Source organism: Blennius ocellaris (genome assembly GCF_963422515.1).
Source record: "Blennius ocellaris genome assembly, chromosome: 4".
NCBI lineage: Eukaryota > Metazoa > Chordata > Actinopteri > Blenniiformes > Blenniidae > Blennius > Blennius ocellaris.
In genome coordinates this window covers 13,357,230-13,375,509 of record NC_137653.1, presented here as the reverse complement: position 1 = coordinate 13,375,509, position 18,280 = coordinate 13,357,230, and the positions used below count along the sequence as shown (strand labels likewise).

Here is an 18,280-nt window from a genome sequence, read left to right as displayed (position 1 = left end):
GGGGTGGGGGGTAATTGTGATAAGAATCAGTAGAGTGCAGGAGCTGAGCTTGTGCCGAACAGGTACACAGACCTTCTCTCCGGGTGCTCCTCTTTCTCCTGCGTCTCCCTGGAGATGGTCAAATAGAAAGCAATGTTAATACTTTTGACTTTGGGAAATCTAATTACCCAGATGGTTACAGAGATCTGCTGTGATGACAACTTGAGTGGAGAAGTCGAGACAAAAAGCAAACTCACTCTTGTCCCTGCAGGTCCACGCTGCCCCTCTGAACCCTTTATAGACAACAGGGAAAGAGTGAAAAGTCTCAGAGGACCGTCAGCCATGGAAGCCAAATCGAAGAATCAGTGTGCATACGGACGCACATACGACATACGGCACATATCCTGTTCGATGCTCACAGAAGCATAAACTGAAATGAAGAACGAATCAAACTCACTCGTAGTCCTGCAGCTCCGGGAGTCCCCGACTCGCCTTTCTGACCTTTGCCACCATGCTCTCCTGGGTCTCCAGCTTCACCCTGGGGACCACAATGACATAGCTGTTTTAGCTGCACTGCATCTTTTTTTAAAGCTATTAACAAGCTCTTTACTTAAAATTTAGTGGATTGAGTTGTAAAAAACAAACAAACAAGAAGACCTTTTGATAACTTCAAATTTGGAGAGTTAATTGTACACAAACATCTAAATACACACCCTCTCTCCTTTATCTCCTTTCAGCTGCCCCTGGATATCAGCCTGTTGACAAACAAACAGGAATGAATACATGTAATCAAGCTCCCTCTCCATTATCTTTCTCCTTCAGCATGTCAGATAATGCACATTACAAATCTATGGGATTCAATTGTCATCTTCCTTTGCGCGTGCGATGTTTTGAAGCGCACTCACTACTTTTCCTGCTGGTCCTGGAGGCCCTTGAGGTCCCTTGTAGAAGAGAGTAAAGACTGTAAATCCAGTAAGAGGTGACATAAAAATATTCCAGAAGTTTTCAAAGTATGGCCGACAATATACCATTTCTCCTGTCTCTCCTCTTGGTCCTGCAGGTCCAGGGCTGCCCTGTGAGATCAATGCAGATCAATAAAGATGCTCAAAAAACCTGCCCTTCCACACTGTTGCCACTCGGGTGAAAGAGTACAAGAGCATATTGAAAAACTGTCTGTATGGTGATCCATAAATGTCTCTTACGTTGCGTCCATGTTCTCCAGGGTCTCCCATGTCTCCTTTCTCCCCAGCTCGTCCTGGTTGACCAGCCAGTCCCTGAGTGCCACATCAATCAAAATGTTCAATTATTGAATCTTGGTGACTTGAAAGGTTTAATATGAAATATTAATTTAAAAACAAAAATTTCAAAGACATTTCGGTACCCTAAGTCCTCGTTCTCCCGGCTTTCCTGGAAGTCCAGACTCACCCTGATCAATGAAAAAAATCCAAAGGATGAAACGGTGTGCCACTCATACTGTCACATCGACACATTAATCAACATGAGATTTATCTTTATTATCAGAATAAAAATAAAAGACCAGTGATTAATTTTGTAAGAAATGTCCTAAAAGCAAAATGGCAGTAAAACAAATAAGAAATTGAATTTTTACTTACAGGTGTGCCTTCATCCCCCTTCTCTCCTCTCGCTCCCTTTAAACAAAACGTTTAGTGACATCAGTGAGTAAAAATCCAACGACCTCACATTTCAAAATCCACATACACCGACACAAGAGATGCACAAACAAAATGTAAGAGAGCCATACACGCATGCAAAATTTTTTATTTTACCTCAAAACTGTCATCATTAGAAAGAGAAGCATGTTGGAAAAAAAGCAAAGTAAAACCTAACTGATTGACACGTCACCTAAAAAGCTGAGGAACAAGTGGCTATAAGAGCTTCACTGTGCACAGGGTACACATGACTGAACTAAATTAATAATAATACAAAAAAAAAATCAAAACTAAGCTACAAATAAACAAATCAATTAATTTCCAATGATTGTGGTATCTGCTGAAAATGAAGGCATTTTGGATGATATGGCACACTTTATTCTCACTGTAGAGTGGTGCAGCTGTTGGGCATCTAATGAAAAGGATTTTGTGGTGGGGGTGTGTCGTAATATGCATATAGAAATATGAACATGTGTGTTTACATTTAATATTTCATAGTTATTGCAATACAATGTTTGTCGGTGTGGATTCACCAGGTTAAACATTAGTGATGGCAGGGAATTCTCAATTCAATTTTCATCATATTTTTTAATCTGAGATTAACTTACTCAATAAATACATTAAAAAAAAATGGACACTGACCACGATGGAATTTAAATAAAACAAAAACGAATTCCAAGCAAAACAAGAAGGCTTGACATTCAACCATGACTGATGTAAATTTAACATTATTAATTTCAACCTGAAACAGGTTTAATTGTTTTCAACTGTTTTGGAAGCAAACAGATAAAGCTGGAGGAACAAATTCACAAGTGGTTACAGAACAGCAGCCGCTGGCTGACGGAAAAAAAACCCAACCCAAATATGTCTTACACACCGGTTCATTTTTAAATGACACATGTTTGACAGATTCGAGTCAAGTACGACTTAGACCAGAAAATACTGCAGGTTGCCACTTCTGATAAAAAAACTAGCCTTTTATTTCACTCTGTACCCTTAAAGGAGTTCTCAGTTACTTAAAGGTTAAAGCTCGTCTCTGTAGAGAACAATTGATGAACGGACAAAGAGTAATTACACTGTTGAGGGGTGAAGTTGTTGAGATTCACAGTAAACACTAAACAGTAAGCGGATCCAACCACACTGACCTCTTTGCCAACAAGGCCGGGCTTTCCTGGAATTCCTGGCCGTCCGTTCTCTCCCCTCTCTGCCGGATCACCTTGGTCTCCCTAACAAACAGTTCGCCAAACTGGTTTAGCAGTCACACAGATACACGCATAAAAATATTTTTTAAAAGGTCGTTTTTCACCTTTTCACCTGGTTTTCCACTCACACCAGGAAGCCCCTGAGGGAGAGCACATTGCTTATGAACATTTTAGGTTTGAGGAGTGTGTGAGACAAGCCTTGCTTTAATTGGTGGCGCAGTTTCAATAATAATGAATGCCACAGTCAAGACATCATAGCAGTAGCTGTAAACATTGTGAATAATGCATTTGTAGCTTTTATTATAATCACTTTGACCTTACTCGTTCTCCTGACTGTCCTTTAGGTCCAACCACACCTGAGCCTCCAGAGCCTGAATCTCCCTTTCAACGTGACATGAAAAGAAATTTCAGTCCGATGCATGACAAATGACACATTTCCATATACATATATTCATAAACATTATCATGAAGGGGTGGCTCACTTACTCGCTCTCCTTTTTGTCCTCCCTCACCCTTTTGTCCCTTTCCCCCATCAACACCAGGTATTCCTCTTTCTCCCTGTTGGAGAACAGCAAAGAAAGGAAACCCATTAACACACAGATTTGCTTAAACTAAAGGTGTATATGGGCAGGAGTTTGACACCCTACCTGATCGCCTTTCTTCCCTGCAAAACCTGGAATCTGAAAGATTATTCATTCATTAGTACACCAAAAGACAGACATGGAAATGATCCTACTGATAGCATTATTGGAATAGCACCTTATCCCTTTAAAAGGTAAGTGTTGAAGATGTTGGATATTGGAAATCTTAATGCTACATGTTATTGAGGGATAATATATGATTTTCTTTTTTTACTTTTGGAATAAACTATGGTAAAATGCGTCAAACTCGTAAAAAAATTGACAGATTTCTTTTTGTTTTTTTATTGTTAGATATTGTTTTCCTCTAAATATTAGATACATTATTCATAAATGGATTTCAGTGAAGGGTTCTACGATCATATCTGTCATTAGTGCATAAATCTCTCAATGGTCTTGGTCCGAGTTATTTCTCAGATTGCTTTTATCATATGATGCTTCTCGAGTCTTCAGGTAAAGGATTCTTGTCATCCCCACAGTTAGAACAAAATCACCGTGAGGCAGTATGTTACTAGTATGGCTCATGTCTATGGCATGATGATGGCCGGAGGACAGCTTAGACTCTCTTGATATGTAAAAGTAATCTTAAGAGCCACTATTTGACAAAGCTTCAAGTTTATTTTTTCTCTTAAATTGTATTTTTATTTTTGAAATATTGTTTTGATCTGTCTAATTTTACTGTTTATATGTTTTACCATCAGTACAAATTGTAGCCATCAATTTGTTAATTTCAATATTTTATCTACATGTTCAGTTATTTTATATAGATATATAGATTGCGTCAGTAAATACATACATAAATACCTACAGGGGTTTGAATGACTGATGGTTGAGGTGGAGGAGGGGCAGGAGTAAATAATCTTTGCTTTATCCAACTCCTTTTTGGATATGCCAGGCTATTTGGCTACTTATTTGTTATTTATTTATTGCTTCCTTTGTTCTGTTCTGTTTATTTGTGTTATTATTTATTTTTTGTTGTGTTGTTGTTCCCACATGTTTCAAATAAATGTTCAGCATTGAGCAAACAAAAGGACAAATAGATAAACAAATGTCATGATTTTCTCATGTCTTTATGCTCACACTTCTGCCGGGTTCTCCTCTTGCGCCTTCGTTTCCCTGTGAACAGACACATTCACTTGTCCTCTCATCTTTCATCAGAAATTCATTTGATCAGATTATGAAACGCTCAACATGAGAATCACGTTCCAATTAACCTGCTGCTTGTCATTTGATTGATCCTTAATGAATCCGTCTCACCTTTTCTCCTGTTGGTCCACTGGGTCCTGGCAAACCCTGAAAACAAATGGAAACATTCATTCCCAAGGCAGACCAATGCACAATTATGAAAAAAAGGCACGCAGGCGTCATTAGCCAATACTGAATAGCAGTCTGACACTCACTCTTAACCCTGCTGTTCCTGGGAGGCCCGTCTTCCCTGGATCGCCCTGAGAAGTCGGCAGCATTTCAAGAAATGGAACAAAACACTCTCAAAAGGTGAGAAGGTCAATAAGAACAAAACAACATGATCGCTTTACTCACTCGTTCCCCAGTTTCACCAGCTGGCCCTCTCTCCCCCTACGAAGCAAAAATATGTATTTCAACGTGTAATGTTTAAAACATCTGAGTTACCTTCACTTATACAATGAACCAGCCAAAACCTTATGACCACAGTGACAGGTAAAGTGCTTAACATCCTCAACTCTTCATCATGGCACCTGTTAATGGATGGGATATGTTACAAAAGTGAACATTTTGTCCTCAATGTTGACCCTAAGAAGCTAAAAAAAAATGGGTATGTGTGACAATTTGAGTTGGACAAGAGACAAATTCTGTTCACTTGACTTATGGGTGAAAGCACCTCCAAAAGTCTGCTGTAGTTGATCATCTATCAAAAGTGGTCAAAGAAAGGGAAAAGAGTGAACTGGTGGCTCATGTGTGGTCAAGACTCTGTGATGCACCTGAGACCGTTTGTTGGTTAACATGCATATCTTGACCAAAATAAATACATAAATAAATGGCAGACTGGTGTCCCAGACAAATAATGGGACAAGGATCTGTACTATATTCTTGCCAGGCTCTCTGAGTGCCCTCTTTCTGCATATGGGGCTGCATGGACAGAGACAGGGCTGTGCATGTGAAAAATGTATAATGTATGACTGTTGAGATGGATACATACTCGACTGGAAGACAGAAATGTGTTCATTTTCTCAGGGTGGTCTGAACAAGTGTTTTTTGATCAAGTCATTTCATACTTTATGAGAAACAACTTCAGAACTCCTGGCAGCAGATGGAAAAAAGGTAACCATGGTAGCATGTTCCCCTTCCCGCAGCAACCACACCCACTTTAGAATTTTTTTTTTAACCAATCACACAATAAGTTGTCAGTCAACACGCATTCGAGAAGAAAGTTCAACAAGTTGCATGACTATCAAACCAGGGTGTGAGAAAACAATGTCAACCTTTTATGCAATATCCCAGCGCCTTGAGAGAGAGACAATATGTCTCTGTTCTTGTGGAGTGTGTATAAAACTTTATTGTTGTAGTAGAAATTAATCTTACTTTTGCTAAATTCTTTGATTTCCTACTAAATTACAACAAATGAGGTTTAAAAGTTGCAGGATGTACTGTCGTTCTTTGAAAGTCTGATTCACAAAGTCTGCAACTGACATAGGCATTGGACCAAATGCAGGGTAGTGAATCTGTTTTTTTTAGAAAGTAAGACGACGACAATAACTCTCAGGTAACTGGCTGTTACCATGGTTACCCAGTAGTTATACATCACGATGAGCACAAGAAACACTTACCTCATAATAAAAACAGAGAAACAACACTGAAGATATCTTTCATTTCATGTACAAACAAGAATCACCTCTCGACATATTTTTATTGGATTGAAGTATTTAAAGAAAGACTGAAAGTGTCTACTGTGTCTCCAAGGTGTTTGCTACAAACATTTTAAAGACCTTTCCAAACCCATATGAGCTTGATGAGGTGAAGATCTAGCTCAGACGGGTAGTTAATAACTCATTTCCTTTGAATGTTTTCCCTCTTCATGTGGTAAACCTGACCAAGCCAATCGCTTGTCTCTGTGATTAAGGATTGCAGCCAAGTCCACAAACAGGTACGTACTTGATTTTCACACTCAACGAAAACTCATAACCCTGCACATCCATATCATGTGACTCACCCTGTCTCCCTGCGTTCCTGCTTCACCAGGCTGTCCTCGGTCACCCTGTAGGCATGAGGAGAATAACAGACAAAATTCTTATGTTTACATCTTGAAACAAAAGTTATTTCTTTTATAATTTTCTTACCTTGCTGCCAATTTCTCCGGGGGGTCCCCTGGGTCCCTGCAAAACACAAACACATTTTTTAAATTTTTTTTCCCTAACACAAAAGAGATTTTGGCATGCTCCTGATTCGGTTTAACTAACTGTGTTTGTCAAATAGTTTGCTCGCTGGCTAAAATGTGTGGTCTAATCATTTCTGTTGTGTCCACATTCATTTTCTAACACTTCATCATTCAAACTGTTTCACCTGAACCTAACTCCTGTCAGGCAAATAATATGCATAATTGTTTATTCCATTGGCACGTGTTTATTCAACTGAATCACAGCCACTGTTCTGCCATTTTATCGCGATTATAAAATATGCATTGCCCTGAAATTTTAGTAATCTGTCCTTGTCCTGTAGGTTTTTTCATTCACTGCATCACATCGCAATGTTTGATGGCCCACAAACAGAAACATTTCAAATGAGCAATATTTAGGGGGTCGGTGCACAATATTTTTGAGCTTACATTTATCCCTTTTTCCAAGAAAAGAAGAGTCCAGACACTTCTGACACCATCCAATTGCGACTCCCACAAGTGATCACCACATTAATTGTGCAAATGCAGTTGTATTGCAATGACGCTAGTGCAGCATGACTCCATGTGTTATCTGCACAAGCTGATTCCATCTGACCTATAGGTAGCGCAACAGCCAAAACTGCCGTGTGTGCCTGCGTGTGTGCCTGCGTGTGTGTATTCTATAAAAGGTAATGCGATACAAATGGATATTTATCATCCCTAAATCTAATTTCTATGTCCACTTGATCCCATTTCCACTTGCGGGAGGCTTGAGCTGGCCACAAGCAAGAATATCAAGCATCTATCCATCTACCCACTGCTATGATTACTTCATCCAGACAGTTGTATTAATGGTTGTTTCAGCACATACCGACATGCAAATCAGATCAGTTTGAACTGTGCAGCATTTGCAGATGTGATTCTTTTTCTTCACCGTTACTGTATTACATTTTAAAATGACTTTGTGCCTGACTGACCCTGTCACCGGGATCTCCTTGCTTGCCTGAAGGACCGGGCAGTCCATCAACAGCCTCGCCCTGAAAAACAATCACAAATCACTTCCTTGACATAAACACAGAAGAAGACTTAGCCACTCATAAAATGAATGAGTTTTCTACTACCTTATCACCTTTGCGCCCATCAGCTCCTCCTAGCCCTCGAGGACCCAGAGACCCTGGAGGGCCTGGAATACCCTGACAATAAAAAAAAGCAATTAGTGAATGCAAAATAGAGCCATGTGCACACAGAGTTCACCTGCAAAGCTTAATGTGTCAGCACATCATTGATGATTGGCAGCGCTTACAGGGGAGCCCTTGTCGCCCTTCACAGCGACCCCACTGCCTACTCCTGGTGGTCCCTGTCAGCAAAGAGAGATAAGAGCTGAGAATCATTATGCCCATGTGCTCCTTGAGATATTTCTGCAGTAAGAGGATAAGTTGGTGGTGGTGGGACTAACCCTCTCTCCTGTGCTGCCTTTTTCTCCCTCAAGAAATGAAAAAAGAGAGAAACAAATTGAGATATAGGCCAAGGAAACAATGAACACTGTTATCAGCCAAAACAGACATCATTGTGTCTTGTTGTATAGACAAACTAAACAAAACAGTCTATATAACATAAATCCACGATAGTTTTGTGTATAGTTGTCTTCAAGTCAAAACTGACAAAAGCAAACAAATGAAATTAAAAAAGACAAAATTCCTGGAAAAAAAGCAATAATGTTATTGGTATCACAACAGTTCCCATAACTAAAACAGTGTTACAGTGTTGCTGGGCATGCAAATAAATACTGGGACAAATACTGTGAATCATGCAAGCTTCCAGACAGAATCCCAAATATTTGATAGAAATAGCATCAGCATCAAATGATGCTATTTCTATTCATCTTGAGTTGGCGATATCACAGTAAATACGTTATGTAAAATGAGAAATTTGACAAGTAAAGTCAGTGAGATTTCTGTGAAGACTCAAGAAAATCAAAAATTAAACCCAGACAGTACATTGACATCTTGAAACAAAAAGCCCCAAATGTTTTAAGCCCCCCCCCCCCAATAAAATACTTATGTGGCTCAATGCTACCACCATGTGTGCAAGTCTGACAATAACAGTTGCATCTTAAGAGCAAAAAGCTCAATTCTCAGTTTTACAAGAGCTCTGAAGACGTGTTTCTTTACCCTGCGAGATGTAAAACCACTGGTGTAGCATTGCTCTTTGAATAAATTTAATTAATGGGGATGACAATGTTTTTGGCCACCACATCTTGTTTTGCAGGGAGGAGTTTTAGAGATAAAAAAAAAACCAATGTATGAGGCAAACCTTGATGGAAATTCCTGGTGACCCTGGTATCCCTGGTTGGCCATCCCTACCCGATACACCTGGAATTCCGGGGGCTCCTTTGAGTCCGTCGTTGCCCGGCCGTCCTGGATTGCCCTAAATACCAACACAAACCAGAGTCAGAACACAACAAAGAAGAAGATGACAGTACGCCAAGCAAAAAGAAATACATAAGTACGGAGTAGGAGTTTATTATAAATTAATTTACCGTAAATTCTGTACTATAAGCCACAACTTTTTTCACATACCTATAACATGGCGCGGCTAATTTATGGATTTTGTACAGGTCAACGGGCTTCATGCTGCCAGATTCTACTTCTGCATCGCATATGTATATACACATGCTGTTTTGAACTCCTCTGCTTCTCAAACATTGGCCCTCAAAATGATTTTTCTGCTCTTTGTGACCTCGTCTTGTGCTGCTTTCCATGGTCCTGAACTCCAGCAGCTGACAGCTGTGAGTGATGCGTTCAGGAGCATTATGCAAAGCCGCCCTGCTGGAGTCCGTGGCTGAGAATCACAATCAGCAATTAACCGATAGTTCAAATAGATTATCAATACAGATAAAACCGTGTGATGGTTCTCTTTCTCTATCTGTCTGTCTCTGTCTGTTTCTCTGCAGCAGGCGTACGACCCGCACTCGTACACAGCGAGTACAGTATTCATTTAAATTTTTACAAAGAAAAACCTTGATTTCTTTTATTGTTTCACTCCAGATATTTTCAATTAAATGTTGTACAAGTGATGGTAGATGAGAGATTGTATACATACTAAAACATGTTGAGTAACGTCTGAGTCCATCTCAATTTGTGTCAATTTTGAGCGGTATGATTTAGTTATATTCTGAATTTCCCATCAATATAAAAGAGGCATACTGGTTTTATCAAAATAATAAGCCATCTTTCAGTAAACTTTGAGTATCATTTCAGCATCTCAAAGTTGGGTAAAGTATTTTCTTCTTACTGGTATTCCTTGGAAGCCCGGCTCTCCTTTCCTCCCAGGAAGACCTCCTCCAGATGTACCAGAGCCTGGTTCACCCTGAAACGTTATCATTGACAAACACAGATGTTAAGCATCACTTTCTTCTTCATCTCATTCAAAATAAACCATTTGATTTCAGTTAAAAGCAGAAGCTCACCCTTTCACCTCTGTCACCCTTTGACCCTTGTATTCCTGTCCTTCCTGGTTCACCCTGGAACAACAGAAAATAACTTGTATTTCATATGCAGACATGCACCAAACATCTCCCTCGGCTGGTGGACAGGAATTACTCACTGGGTTTCCTCTGACACCGGGGATTCCCTGTGAACCCTGTGGGATATAAAACAACAGCTCTTGTTTGTGCCATAAAAAAACATCAATCTGAACATTTAAGGATAGTCTAAAGTTTTTAGTCTCTCGACTCACAGGGACCCCTGCAGTTCCGGGGGCACCTGATCGTCCTGGCAAACCTGGGTTTCCATCAACACCTGGGAAACCCTTCAGAGAAAACAAACCACAGTTACTTTATTTCTATCTCTGTAAATGGATTTGATGTCGATGACCTCGGTGTACTTACTCTTTCCCCTTTTTCTCCTTTTACTCCGCCGGATGGCTCAAAAATCTGTCCTGGAGCACCAGGTCTTCCTTCAGGGCCTCTGGGGCCCTCCCCCCCAGGTACACCATCCCTACCCTACATCACCCATAAACAAGTGGACAAAGCATCACTCAACTAAACTTCAATTTGAACATTGCTGTAATGTCTCAAAAAGACAAAAATCTCCTGTCAGGTAATGAGTGACTCACGGGCTCTCCCTTGCGTCCTTCGCCACCGTCTCTGCCTCGCTCACCCTGCAGTAGCAAACACAAAATCTCACTTTGATAGACAAAGACACATAAAACAAAGAGTGGTGAAAAAAATGTGGGCATCGAACCTTCTCTCCACGTTCTCCCCTCTCACCCTAACAGAAAAGGTCAAATTAAATATTTGAATTAGATATAACATCTCTAAAAACAGGCAGAACAAAAAATGTCTCAGACATAATGTACATCTTCTACATCAGTAATGCAGATGATTGTTTCATATTACTGCTTCAGTGGTAACAGCCTGAAAGAGTCTGTAATATAAGACAACATATATAAAGACTCACCTGAGGGCACACAGTACACTGACCTGGACCTTCAGGTCCCTAAAAATCAAAAGAAACAACAAAAGTTTTTTTTTTTTAAGATTGATGAAATATAGGACATTCTGGATGAAATGTACCCACAAGTAATTTAATTCCATGATGTCCCGTTCTTTTTGGAGGGGATTTGGCCATTATTATGGAAGTTAGGTATAGCAGTAGCGTCATCTTTGATTCGAAAAACAATGTTGTGAATAAAATATTGGCTCTGTCAGGGTTTGTTCTCACCTGTATCCTGGCAATACCACAAAGTAAGTCAGCCAGGTCAGTATGCAGCGTGTCCAACTGTGCTCCATCACGGCTAAACAGGATATTCTGGGTGCTGCCATCTGTCACAGCTCGACGCAGCTCCTCCGTATCTGCCCGGTTGATGCCCACTGCTAACACTGTCACACCTGACACATACAAGCAAACAAACTGACACGTCCTCCTGGACACAATGTTCGATTTTGTGTTACAAAGTAGTAAGTACGTGGCTGTCTTTTCCTATTTTGTAGTCCAATCAGGGGAATGCTAGAGTGGACTCATAGTTAAGTCTTTTCAAAGTCAATCAGTGAGCCTGAGCGTATAAAAGAACAAGACACACACCTGTAGCTTTTAGACTGTTCGCTGCAAGAGTCAGGTTGTCAGCAGATCTTCCATCAGAAATGATGACCACAGCACCAGGGACCCTCGGTCTCCGTCCAGCTGTGGGGCTCAGGAGGTACTGCCTGGTGAAAGTCACGGCCTCACCTGCAGAGGGAGACAGGCATTATTACAACTGCCACCACAAAGTACCGATCAGCCACAGAGATTATGTTTGTTTGGATGATCAAAGCAGATGGAGAATAAATACTGACCAATGTTATTCCCCGGGGTTCCATCAAAAGGTGTGGACTGAATTTCTTGGAGCAACGTGTCAGATCCGGCATGGCGATTAAGCAGGAACCATATTTTGGGTCTATAACCATACACTACAACCCCCATCTGAAAAATCCATAAAGTAGGCACAACGTTAACAGCAGACTTCACAAAAGACAAACACAAGACGAGATTGTCTTTAAGAACGGTTTTGTTTTTTGTTTTTCAACTAGGATAATCAGAGAACGTTTTCCAAAGTACCTGTGAATCTCGAGGCCCAACAGTGTGGAAGGACCTTGCTGCACTTGTCAGGAGCTCGCGCAGAGGACGTGCAAGGTAGGTCCGATCAGTAGATGCAGGCACAACAAATACCACATCGAGACGCCCTTCCACACACACTGTGGTCAAAGAAATATGCTTCAATGAGTTGGGACATTAGATAAAAAGAAGCGTGCCAAGTATATAATAGATCGTGTTTTGGTGTCTCACCGGGGCGTTCGTCCACAAAGCTCTCTGTCCCCACTCCGCTTGCAAAGGTGGGCTGCACAGTGAATCGGTATCGACGACCCAAACGCAGTCCTGTCACCTGGTAAGAGTTGGACGAAGCAGGCAGCGTAACAGACAAGCCTCGACCAGTATCTGAAAAATGTGAACAATGATGGGATCATTTTAACGGGGCAAATGCGCAGAAGTCAATGTGAAAAAATTAACAAGTACAAGTACTGGAAAGGGGCCCCGAGCCCAATTACAAATTACCCTATGAATACCAGAGCAATGATCACGTTGAACTGTACTGAAATGCTTATCAATATTGGTTAACTTGTGCTGCAGCTTTTCAGCTTTCTGTGCTTTCACATGTCCGTCTCAGGGATGAGTTAAAATGGTGTGAACAAGTTTAGAGAAGGCCATCTGCATGCAATGTTAAAGTATTTTCACACCTTAATGTCATAATAGAGCAAACACACCTGGCTGATGAAAGTGGCAGCAACAGAAAGATGACAACAAGGGAAAGGATGAATTAATCATATATATAACCAAAGTCGTACTTAGTTAGTACTAATACGTTTTCCCCCAGAGAAAATTACAGGAAATACAAAGAAAATGACCTTCCCTGCCCGACTCTAGGAAACCTTTCCTCCTCTAGTCTTTTAAATAACTGTTTCAATAATTGTTTAAAATCTGATCTTTTCTTGAGTATACCTTTAAAAAACAATTATACAACCCCCCATAAAAAAACCAACAACAAAGAGTGTAAATGTATATCATAAAAATAAAAAAAATAAATAAAAAAACTGTAGTGGGACAAATGATAGGACAAATAAAACTAACAATATATAGCCAGTGTTTGAAGGCATGTCTGACCTCGTTCGTCTCTCCAGCGAAGAATGTAACTTGTGGCTCCTGGTAGAGGAGTCCAACCAAGACGCACAGAACTCTTGGTGACTTCAAATACACGTAGAGGAGTGGAAGTACCAGCTATATCACCAGCTAGAGAAGTAAATATCAAAACACAAGCAAAGACGAGTCAAAATACAAGATTACGTAGGCAAATCTCTGTATTTCATTTCATATTTTAAATTCCCTGTGCAAGGCCAAGTAAGTGTTATGCAATAATTATCACAAATTAGTAATTATCCTAATATAGTACATCATTTCAGTTCTTTAATGTGTTATTTTCACCTATGATGACTATCTTTCAGCATTTAGGTTAAGACCAGATGTCTGAGGCCTGCTGTATGAATTCAGTATGCAGAACTTTAAGTTAGGGAACATTTCTGGTTGATTCATTCCTTTCGCAAAACGTGGAGACAACTTTAAATCCATGTATTCAATTCCACTCATTTTGAAAAGGTTATCAAAAAACTGTGGGAAACAAATGATATAAATGAGCATCAAAAGACTCACGTGTGGTGACTCTGACAGACACAGGTGCTCCTTCTCTGGTTTGCACTAAAGCCTTGACCTGCACCTCGTACTGCGCTCCAGGGTCCAGCCGGTCTAAATCCACTCCCGTTACATCTCCTCCCACCAGCTGACTCCTCTCCTCACCGCCTACGGTATAACACAGTCACAGCAGTAAGTAGAGCCGGCTGGCGACCATAAAATGTCACTAACTTAAGACAACAGCTTATTAAAACCAAACTCCTACATTAGCTTCATTTCAACCTGAAAAGACTCACAAACATGGGTATGCGTGACAAGAGTTTTATCGACTGCGACAGTAATGGGTGATGGACGCGATGGGCTAGAATTAGTCTTCCTCCCAGAGTCTGGACACTAGTGGTGGCGAGGAAGAGGATGGAAAGCCGAAGATTCGATTCTTTTTTTTTTAACAGAGAGAAACCCAACTGAACCACGGAAGCAAGCAGAGCGGCTGGAAAGGAAAAACTCCCACTGGGCTCAGAGGTAGCAGCTTTCTGCTAACCGGTTGGGTTGAGGATAGAGAAGAGGATGATGAGACGGGCAGTTCGGGGTGGGTATGGATTGAGACTGGATGATACGAGACCTGGTGGAGAAGGGGTGGAGGTGGGTAGCTATACACCTCGAACAGCTGAAGCTTGAACGTGAGCGCTTATTAGGTGCAACCTGGCTGATGATTGGCTGGGAGGAAGCGATCAATGGCAGGGATTGGCTGCTGCGAGTGGGTGTGCCTGGAGATGAGTGGTGGTTGAACCTGGAGGTTGGTCATCCAGGTTGAATTATCACTTTAAGCTCCATATTTAGGGCCACTTAAAGGTTAAAAGCTCGGTTTTATACAACAAGGTTCACAAAGTCGACAGAGTTCACGGCAGGTACATGAGGGAATTATCCCAAAAAACACAGACCCACCATCTGTTCTCTTCCAAGTCACGCGATAGGCTGTTGCCCCCTGCACACCGACCCAAGATACTCGGACCACCTCTCCTCGGGTTTCCTGGACCGTCAGCGACGTCACAGTTCCAACAATGGACTGATCTGATTCTGCCAGTCATGACGGGAAAACCTGATATATTATTTGCCGACAGCATATTCTCGCATATTTTCAAGCTGTTTCAGGTTAAAGCTAATTTTTCTCAAAAGACATTACTGCAAGCAAAATGTGAACATAAAGAATTTACTTGAATACCTGTTCTGATGGTCAGTGTGGCTGGACTTCCTTCTCGAGAGCCAGTCAGTGAGGAAACGAGAACGGTGTAGGCCCGGTTAGGCTGCAGTCCATCAATGATGTAGGAAGAGGCATCAGCCGCAACGTTACGAGTGTTTTCAACCCCTGCATTATATCAAGCATATTAGCACTCAGCTTTCATTGCACTATTCATCCTATTATCGTTGTCATGTGTTTTGCACAGGTTATACAAGCACTGGTCAAAATTGTCAGTATCAAAGGCTGATAATAATTAATAATATATAAACAATGGAAAATATGCCATTGTTGCTTCATTTAAAGTATTTTTCTTTGTTTTCAGGGGAAGCAAAATACTTCAAAAGCAATAAACAAATAATAGATATTTAAATAATTAATGTAATTGGGGAAAAAAGGCTACTTCCTTTTAAACCAAAACATGTCAAGCTTTTTTTATTGTGACAGTTATGATCACGAGTTAAAACTCAGGATTCGATGATGCATTCAAAAGTACTGTATTAAGTCAAAGTACTTTGCTGTGAGTTTTTATTATAATTTATCTAAGCACTCCAATAAGGACCAAAGTGGAATACAATTTGGTTAATCAGCCACACTCATCGCTCGCTTACCACAGTAGAAATTAAAAGAGTATATTTTTAGTAGCAAGTGTTCATTGTGGGAAATTTCTCCGCAACATTTTTCATTCCCACAGATTGTAGCAAATCTCCTCAACTCTAGTAAAAGTGAAACCGGGCACAATTTGATTGTTTACATGTTTCCTTTTGTGCCTATACTTAGGGTGCCATTGTAATACATATCCAGACATTTTTTTTTAACTTTTGTAAACTTGTCAATCAAAAAAAAAAAAATACATATATATATATATATATATATATATCGGTATATATATATCAAAAACGACTGAAAAACAAATGCACGTGTCCGATGACGCAAATGAAAACTGTCAGGACACCAAAAGATATCCAATCTGATCTATTTCAAATTTGAATCCAAGTTATTTTCATGAATTCTATAGTCACATGTGTAAATCCTTTATTACCATCATCACGACGCCAGGTGATCTTATAACCGGTTGCCCTCGAGGCAGCTGACCATGCAAGGCGTATTTTCTGAGCCGTGACATCAATCACGCGGAGTCCAGACAATGATCCACTGTGGGGGTTAGTGCGAGCAGGCAGTGTGACAACCTCTCCTACACGTTCATTCACAACAGCTGCAACACCGATTGCCAGTGCCTCATCTGGCTGCAGGCCGTCGATTGTGTACGCGGACGCCTCCGCGCCCAGAAGACGACTTTGCTCTGCATCTGCAAAACAGAACATGGTGTTATAAAAATATGTGTACAATTTTTCCATTTCCCGGTTTAGACTTTAGAATGAATTGCATCCACATTGGTTATTAATCAACATCATTATCATCCAGAAGGTTAGAGAAGCAAGCTTGTGTTCGGAGGTTAATGGGTTTGAATCCCAATACTGACAGGCTACCATTGTGTTCCCTGAGCAAAGCCCTTATGCCTCGCTGCATTGAGACAGCCCACTGCTAGGTTAATTGCAGAGAAGTCATTTCACAAAGAAGATAAACAAGATTTATTTTCTTTTGTCTTGTATGTTATGGAATATATTCACATCATGGTTTTAGGCGGAAAAAGGTATTTTAGGTGTCCATTCAAAAATTATGGGTATCCAAAATTGATTTGGTCGTGGGGGGACTTTGCCTCTTAAGAGTAATGTATTTCTTTATCTCATTTCATTTTGGAAGCAATTATTATCTAGTGATGAGACAGATCATATGTCCATATGATTAATATCCCCTGTGTGGCTTCTGCATATATAATTCCTTGGCATCTGGGAAGGGAAAATCTTCCTCTCTGCTTTAGCATTTGAATGCACCAGGATGAGTCAGAGAATTATGAACCAATCAGAGGCCACTTTTCAAAAGGTTTAGACCAAATGATATCAATTGACCAATCGCGTTGCCCGTTACTGAGCGTAATACAAACTGGAAGTCACTAGCGAGTTGTACATTAAAGCATAATAAAATAATTTGCAATATTTTGGTGAAAAAAATTAATTCAGGCAAAATTAGACCGTGACAAATAGTGATGGCCATTATACACATATTCTAGATGACTTTGAGCAACCCGTCTGCTATTTCTTTGGCCAGCTTTTCCAAAGATTACCACCCAAATGACAGCTGGACGGCTCACTGCCTAAAACCATAATTCAAATAAAGAATAATTTTACCTGAAAAAGGTTCACATGAAATAAGAAAACAAGAAAATTGGCAAACACATCCAGGTAGCATTCAAAGTAATACATTTGTTGAGACATCACATTACAGATCACTTACTGTTTCCTTGCCTCCAAGTCAACCTGTACCCTGTTGCCCCACTAACACCTGTCCAGGCAATTCGAAGTCTCCGGCTGTTTGCGTTTGTTACCCTGAGATTGGTCACTCTCCCTGTAACTTGCTCTGCAATAGAGAGATGTAAAAGTTTTATGTGCTATACTGTTCCTTTTAAATTGTGAGACAATATACAGAAAGAAATGTTGCTTTCCACCTCCAGGGCAAATACAGAATTAGAGACGAGTTTGTCCTAGTGAGTAGTTACTACCATCTTACCTGGTTTAATGTAGACAGTGACTGGTGCTCCTTGATTTACTCCCACCACTGCTGTAACACTGACACCATACGACACTCCCACAGTCAAGTCTCTGAGGTCCAGTGTTGTCTGGTTTCCAGGAATAGTTCGGATTTCCTCTGTTCCATCTGTTGCACCGAGAAACATTTGAACATTGAAACATGAATCATGTTTATGCATAGTTACAAATGAAAACCATTTTGTCACACCTCCTGTGTTTAGGATGACAATTCGGTACTGTGTGGCTCCAGCCACTCCTGTCCAGCCGAGTCGGGCAGTACTGCCCAGAGACTCCACCACTCGCAGGTTGGACACCGATCCTACCGGCTGGTCCTCTG

General features: G+C 40.6%; 1 protein-coding gene across 1 annotated transcript in view; it reads right to left on the bottom strand.

Annotated features, from left to right (window-relative positions):
• The window catches only part of col7a1 (collagen, type VII, alpha 1), a 66,940-nt gene that overhangs the window by 33,722 nt on the left and 14,938 nt on the right, over nucleotides 1-18,280 (bottom strand). The window contains exons 15-60 of the mRNA XM_080495431.1: nucleotides 18,152-18,277; nucleotides 17,924-18,070; nucleotides 17,651-17,773; nucleotides 16,338-16,604; nucleotides 15,281-15,424; nucleotides 15,004-15,135; nucleotides 14,080-14,226; nucleotides 13,537-13,662; nucleotides 12,664-12,813; nucleotides 12,436-12,572; nucleotides 12,174-12,300; nucleotides 11,923-12,066; nucleotides 11,563-11,729; nucleotides 11,299-11,337; nucleotides 11,083-11,109; nucleotides 10,955-10,999; nucleotides 10,728-10,841; nucleotides 10,577-10,648; nucleotides 10,445-10,480; nucleotides 10,308-10,361; nucleotides 10,133-10,207; nucleotides 9,152-9,265; nucleotides 8,295-8,321; nucleotides 8,142-8,195; nucleotides 7,960-8,031; nucleotides 7,816-7,875; nucleotides 6,804-6,839; nucleotides 6,677-6,721; nucleotides 5,029-5,064; nucleotides 4,890-4,934; nucleotides 4,747-4,782; nucleotides 4,570-4,605; nucleotides 3,499-3,531; nucleotides 3,338-3,409; nucleotides 3,173-3,232; nucleotides 2,956-2,991; nucleotides 2,795-2,875; nucleotides 1,593-1,628; nucleotides 1,361-1,405; nucleotides 1,182-1,253; nucleotides 1,008-1,052; nucleotides 885-920; nucleotides 693-734; nucleotides 437-517; nucleotides 237-272; nucleotides 73-108 (exon numbers count right to left, since the gene is read on the bottom strand). Of these exons, the coding sequence (XP_080351557.1) occupies nucleotides 73-108; nucleotides 237-272; nucleotides 437-517; nucleotides 693-734; nucleotides 885-920; nucleotides 1,008-1,052; nucleotides 1,182-1,253; nucleotides 1,361-1,405; nucleotides 1,593-1,628; nucleotides 2,795-2,875; nucleotides 2,956-2,991; nucleotides 3,173-3,232; nucleotides 3,338-3,409; nucleotides 3,499-3,531; nucleotides 4,570-4,605; nucleotides 4,747-4,782; nucleotides 4,890-4,934; nucleotides 5,029-5,064; nucleotides 6,677-6,721; nucleotides 6,804-6,839; nucleotides 7,816-7,875; nucleotides 7,960-8,031; nucleotides 8,142-8,195; nucleotides 8,295-8,321; nucleotides 9,152-9,265; nucleotides 10,133-10,207; nucleotides 10,308-10,361; nucleotides 10,445-10,480; nucleotides 10,577-10,648; nucleotides 10,728-10,841; nucleotides 10,955-10,999; nucleotides 11,083-11,109; nucleotides 11,299-11,337; nucleotides 11,563-11,729; nucleotides 11,923-12,066; nucleotides 12,174-12,300; nucleotides 12,436-12,572; nucleotides 12,664-12,813; nucleotides 13,537-13,662; nucleotides 14,080-14,226; nucleotides 15,004-15,135; nucleotides 15,281-15,424; nucleotides 16,338-16,604; nucleotides 17,651-17,773; nucleotides 17,924-18,070; nucleotides 18,152-18,277 (3,671 nt within the window). The remainder of the gene's footprint in view (nucleotides 1-72; nucleotides 109-236; nucleotides 273-436; nucleotides 518-692; nucleotides 735-884; nucleotides 921-1,007; nucleotides 1,053-1,181; nucleotides 1,254-1,360; nucleotides 1,406-1,592; nucleotides 1,629-2,794; nucleotides 2,876-2,955; nucleotides 2,992-3,172; nucleotides 3,233-3,337; nucleotides 3,410-3,498; nucleotides 3,532-4,569; nucleotides 4,606-4,746; nucleotides 4,783-4,889; nucleotides 4,935-5,028; nucleotides 5,065-6,676; nucleotides 6,722-6,803; nucleotides 6,840-7,815; nucleotides 7,876-7,959; nucleotides 8,032-8,141; nucleotides 8,196-8,294; nucleotides 8,322-9,151; nucleotides 9,266-10,132; nucleotides 10,208-10,307; nucleotides 10,362-10,444; nucleotides 10,481-10,576; nucleotides 10,649-10,727; nucleotides 10,842-10,954; nucleotides 11,000-11,082; nucleotides 11,110-11,298; nucleotides 11,338-11,562; nucleotides 11,730-11,922; nucleotides 12,067-12,173; nucleotides 12,301-12,435; nucleotides 12,573-12,663; nucleotides 12,814-13,536; nucleotides 13,663-14,079; nucleotides 14,227-15,003; nucleotides 15,136-15,280; nucleotides 15,425-16,337; nucleotides 16,605-17,650; nucleotides 17,774-17,923; nucleotides 18,071-18,151; nucleotides 18,278-18,280) is intronic.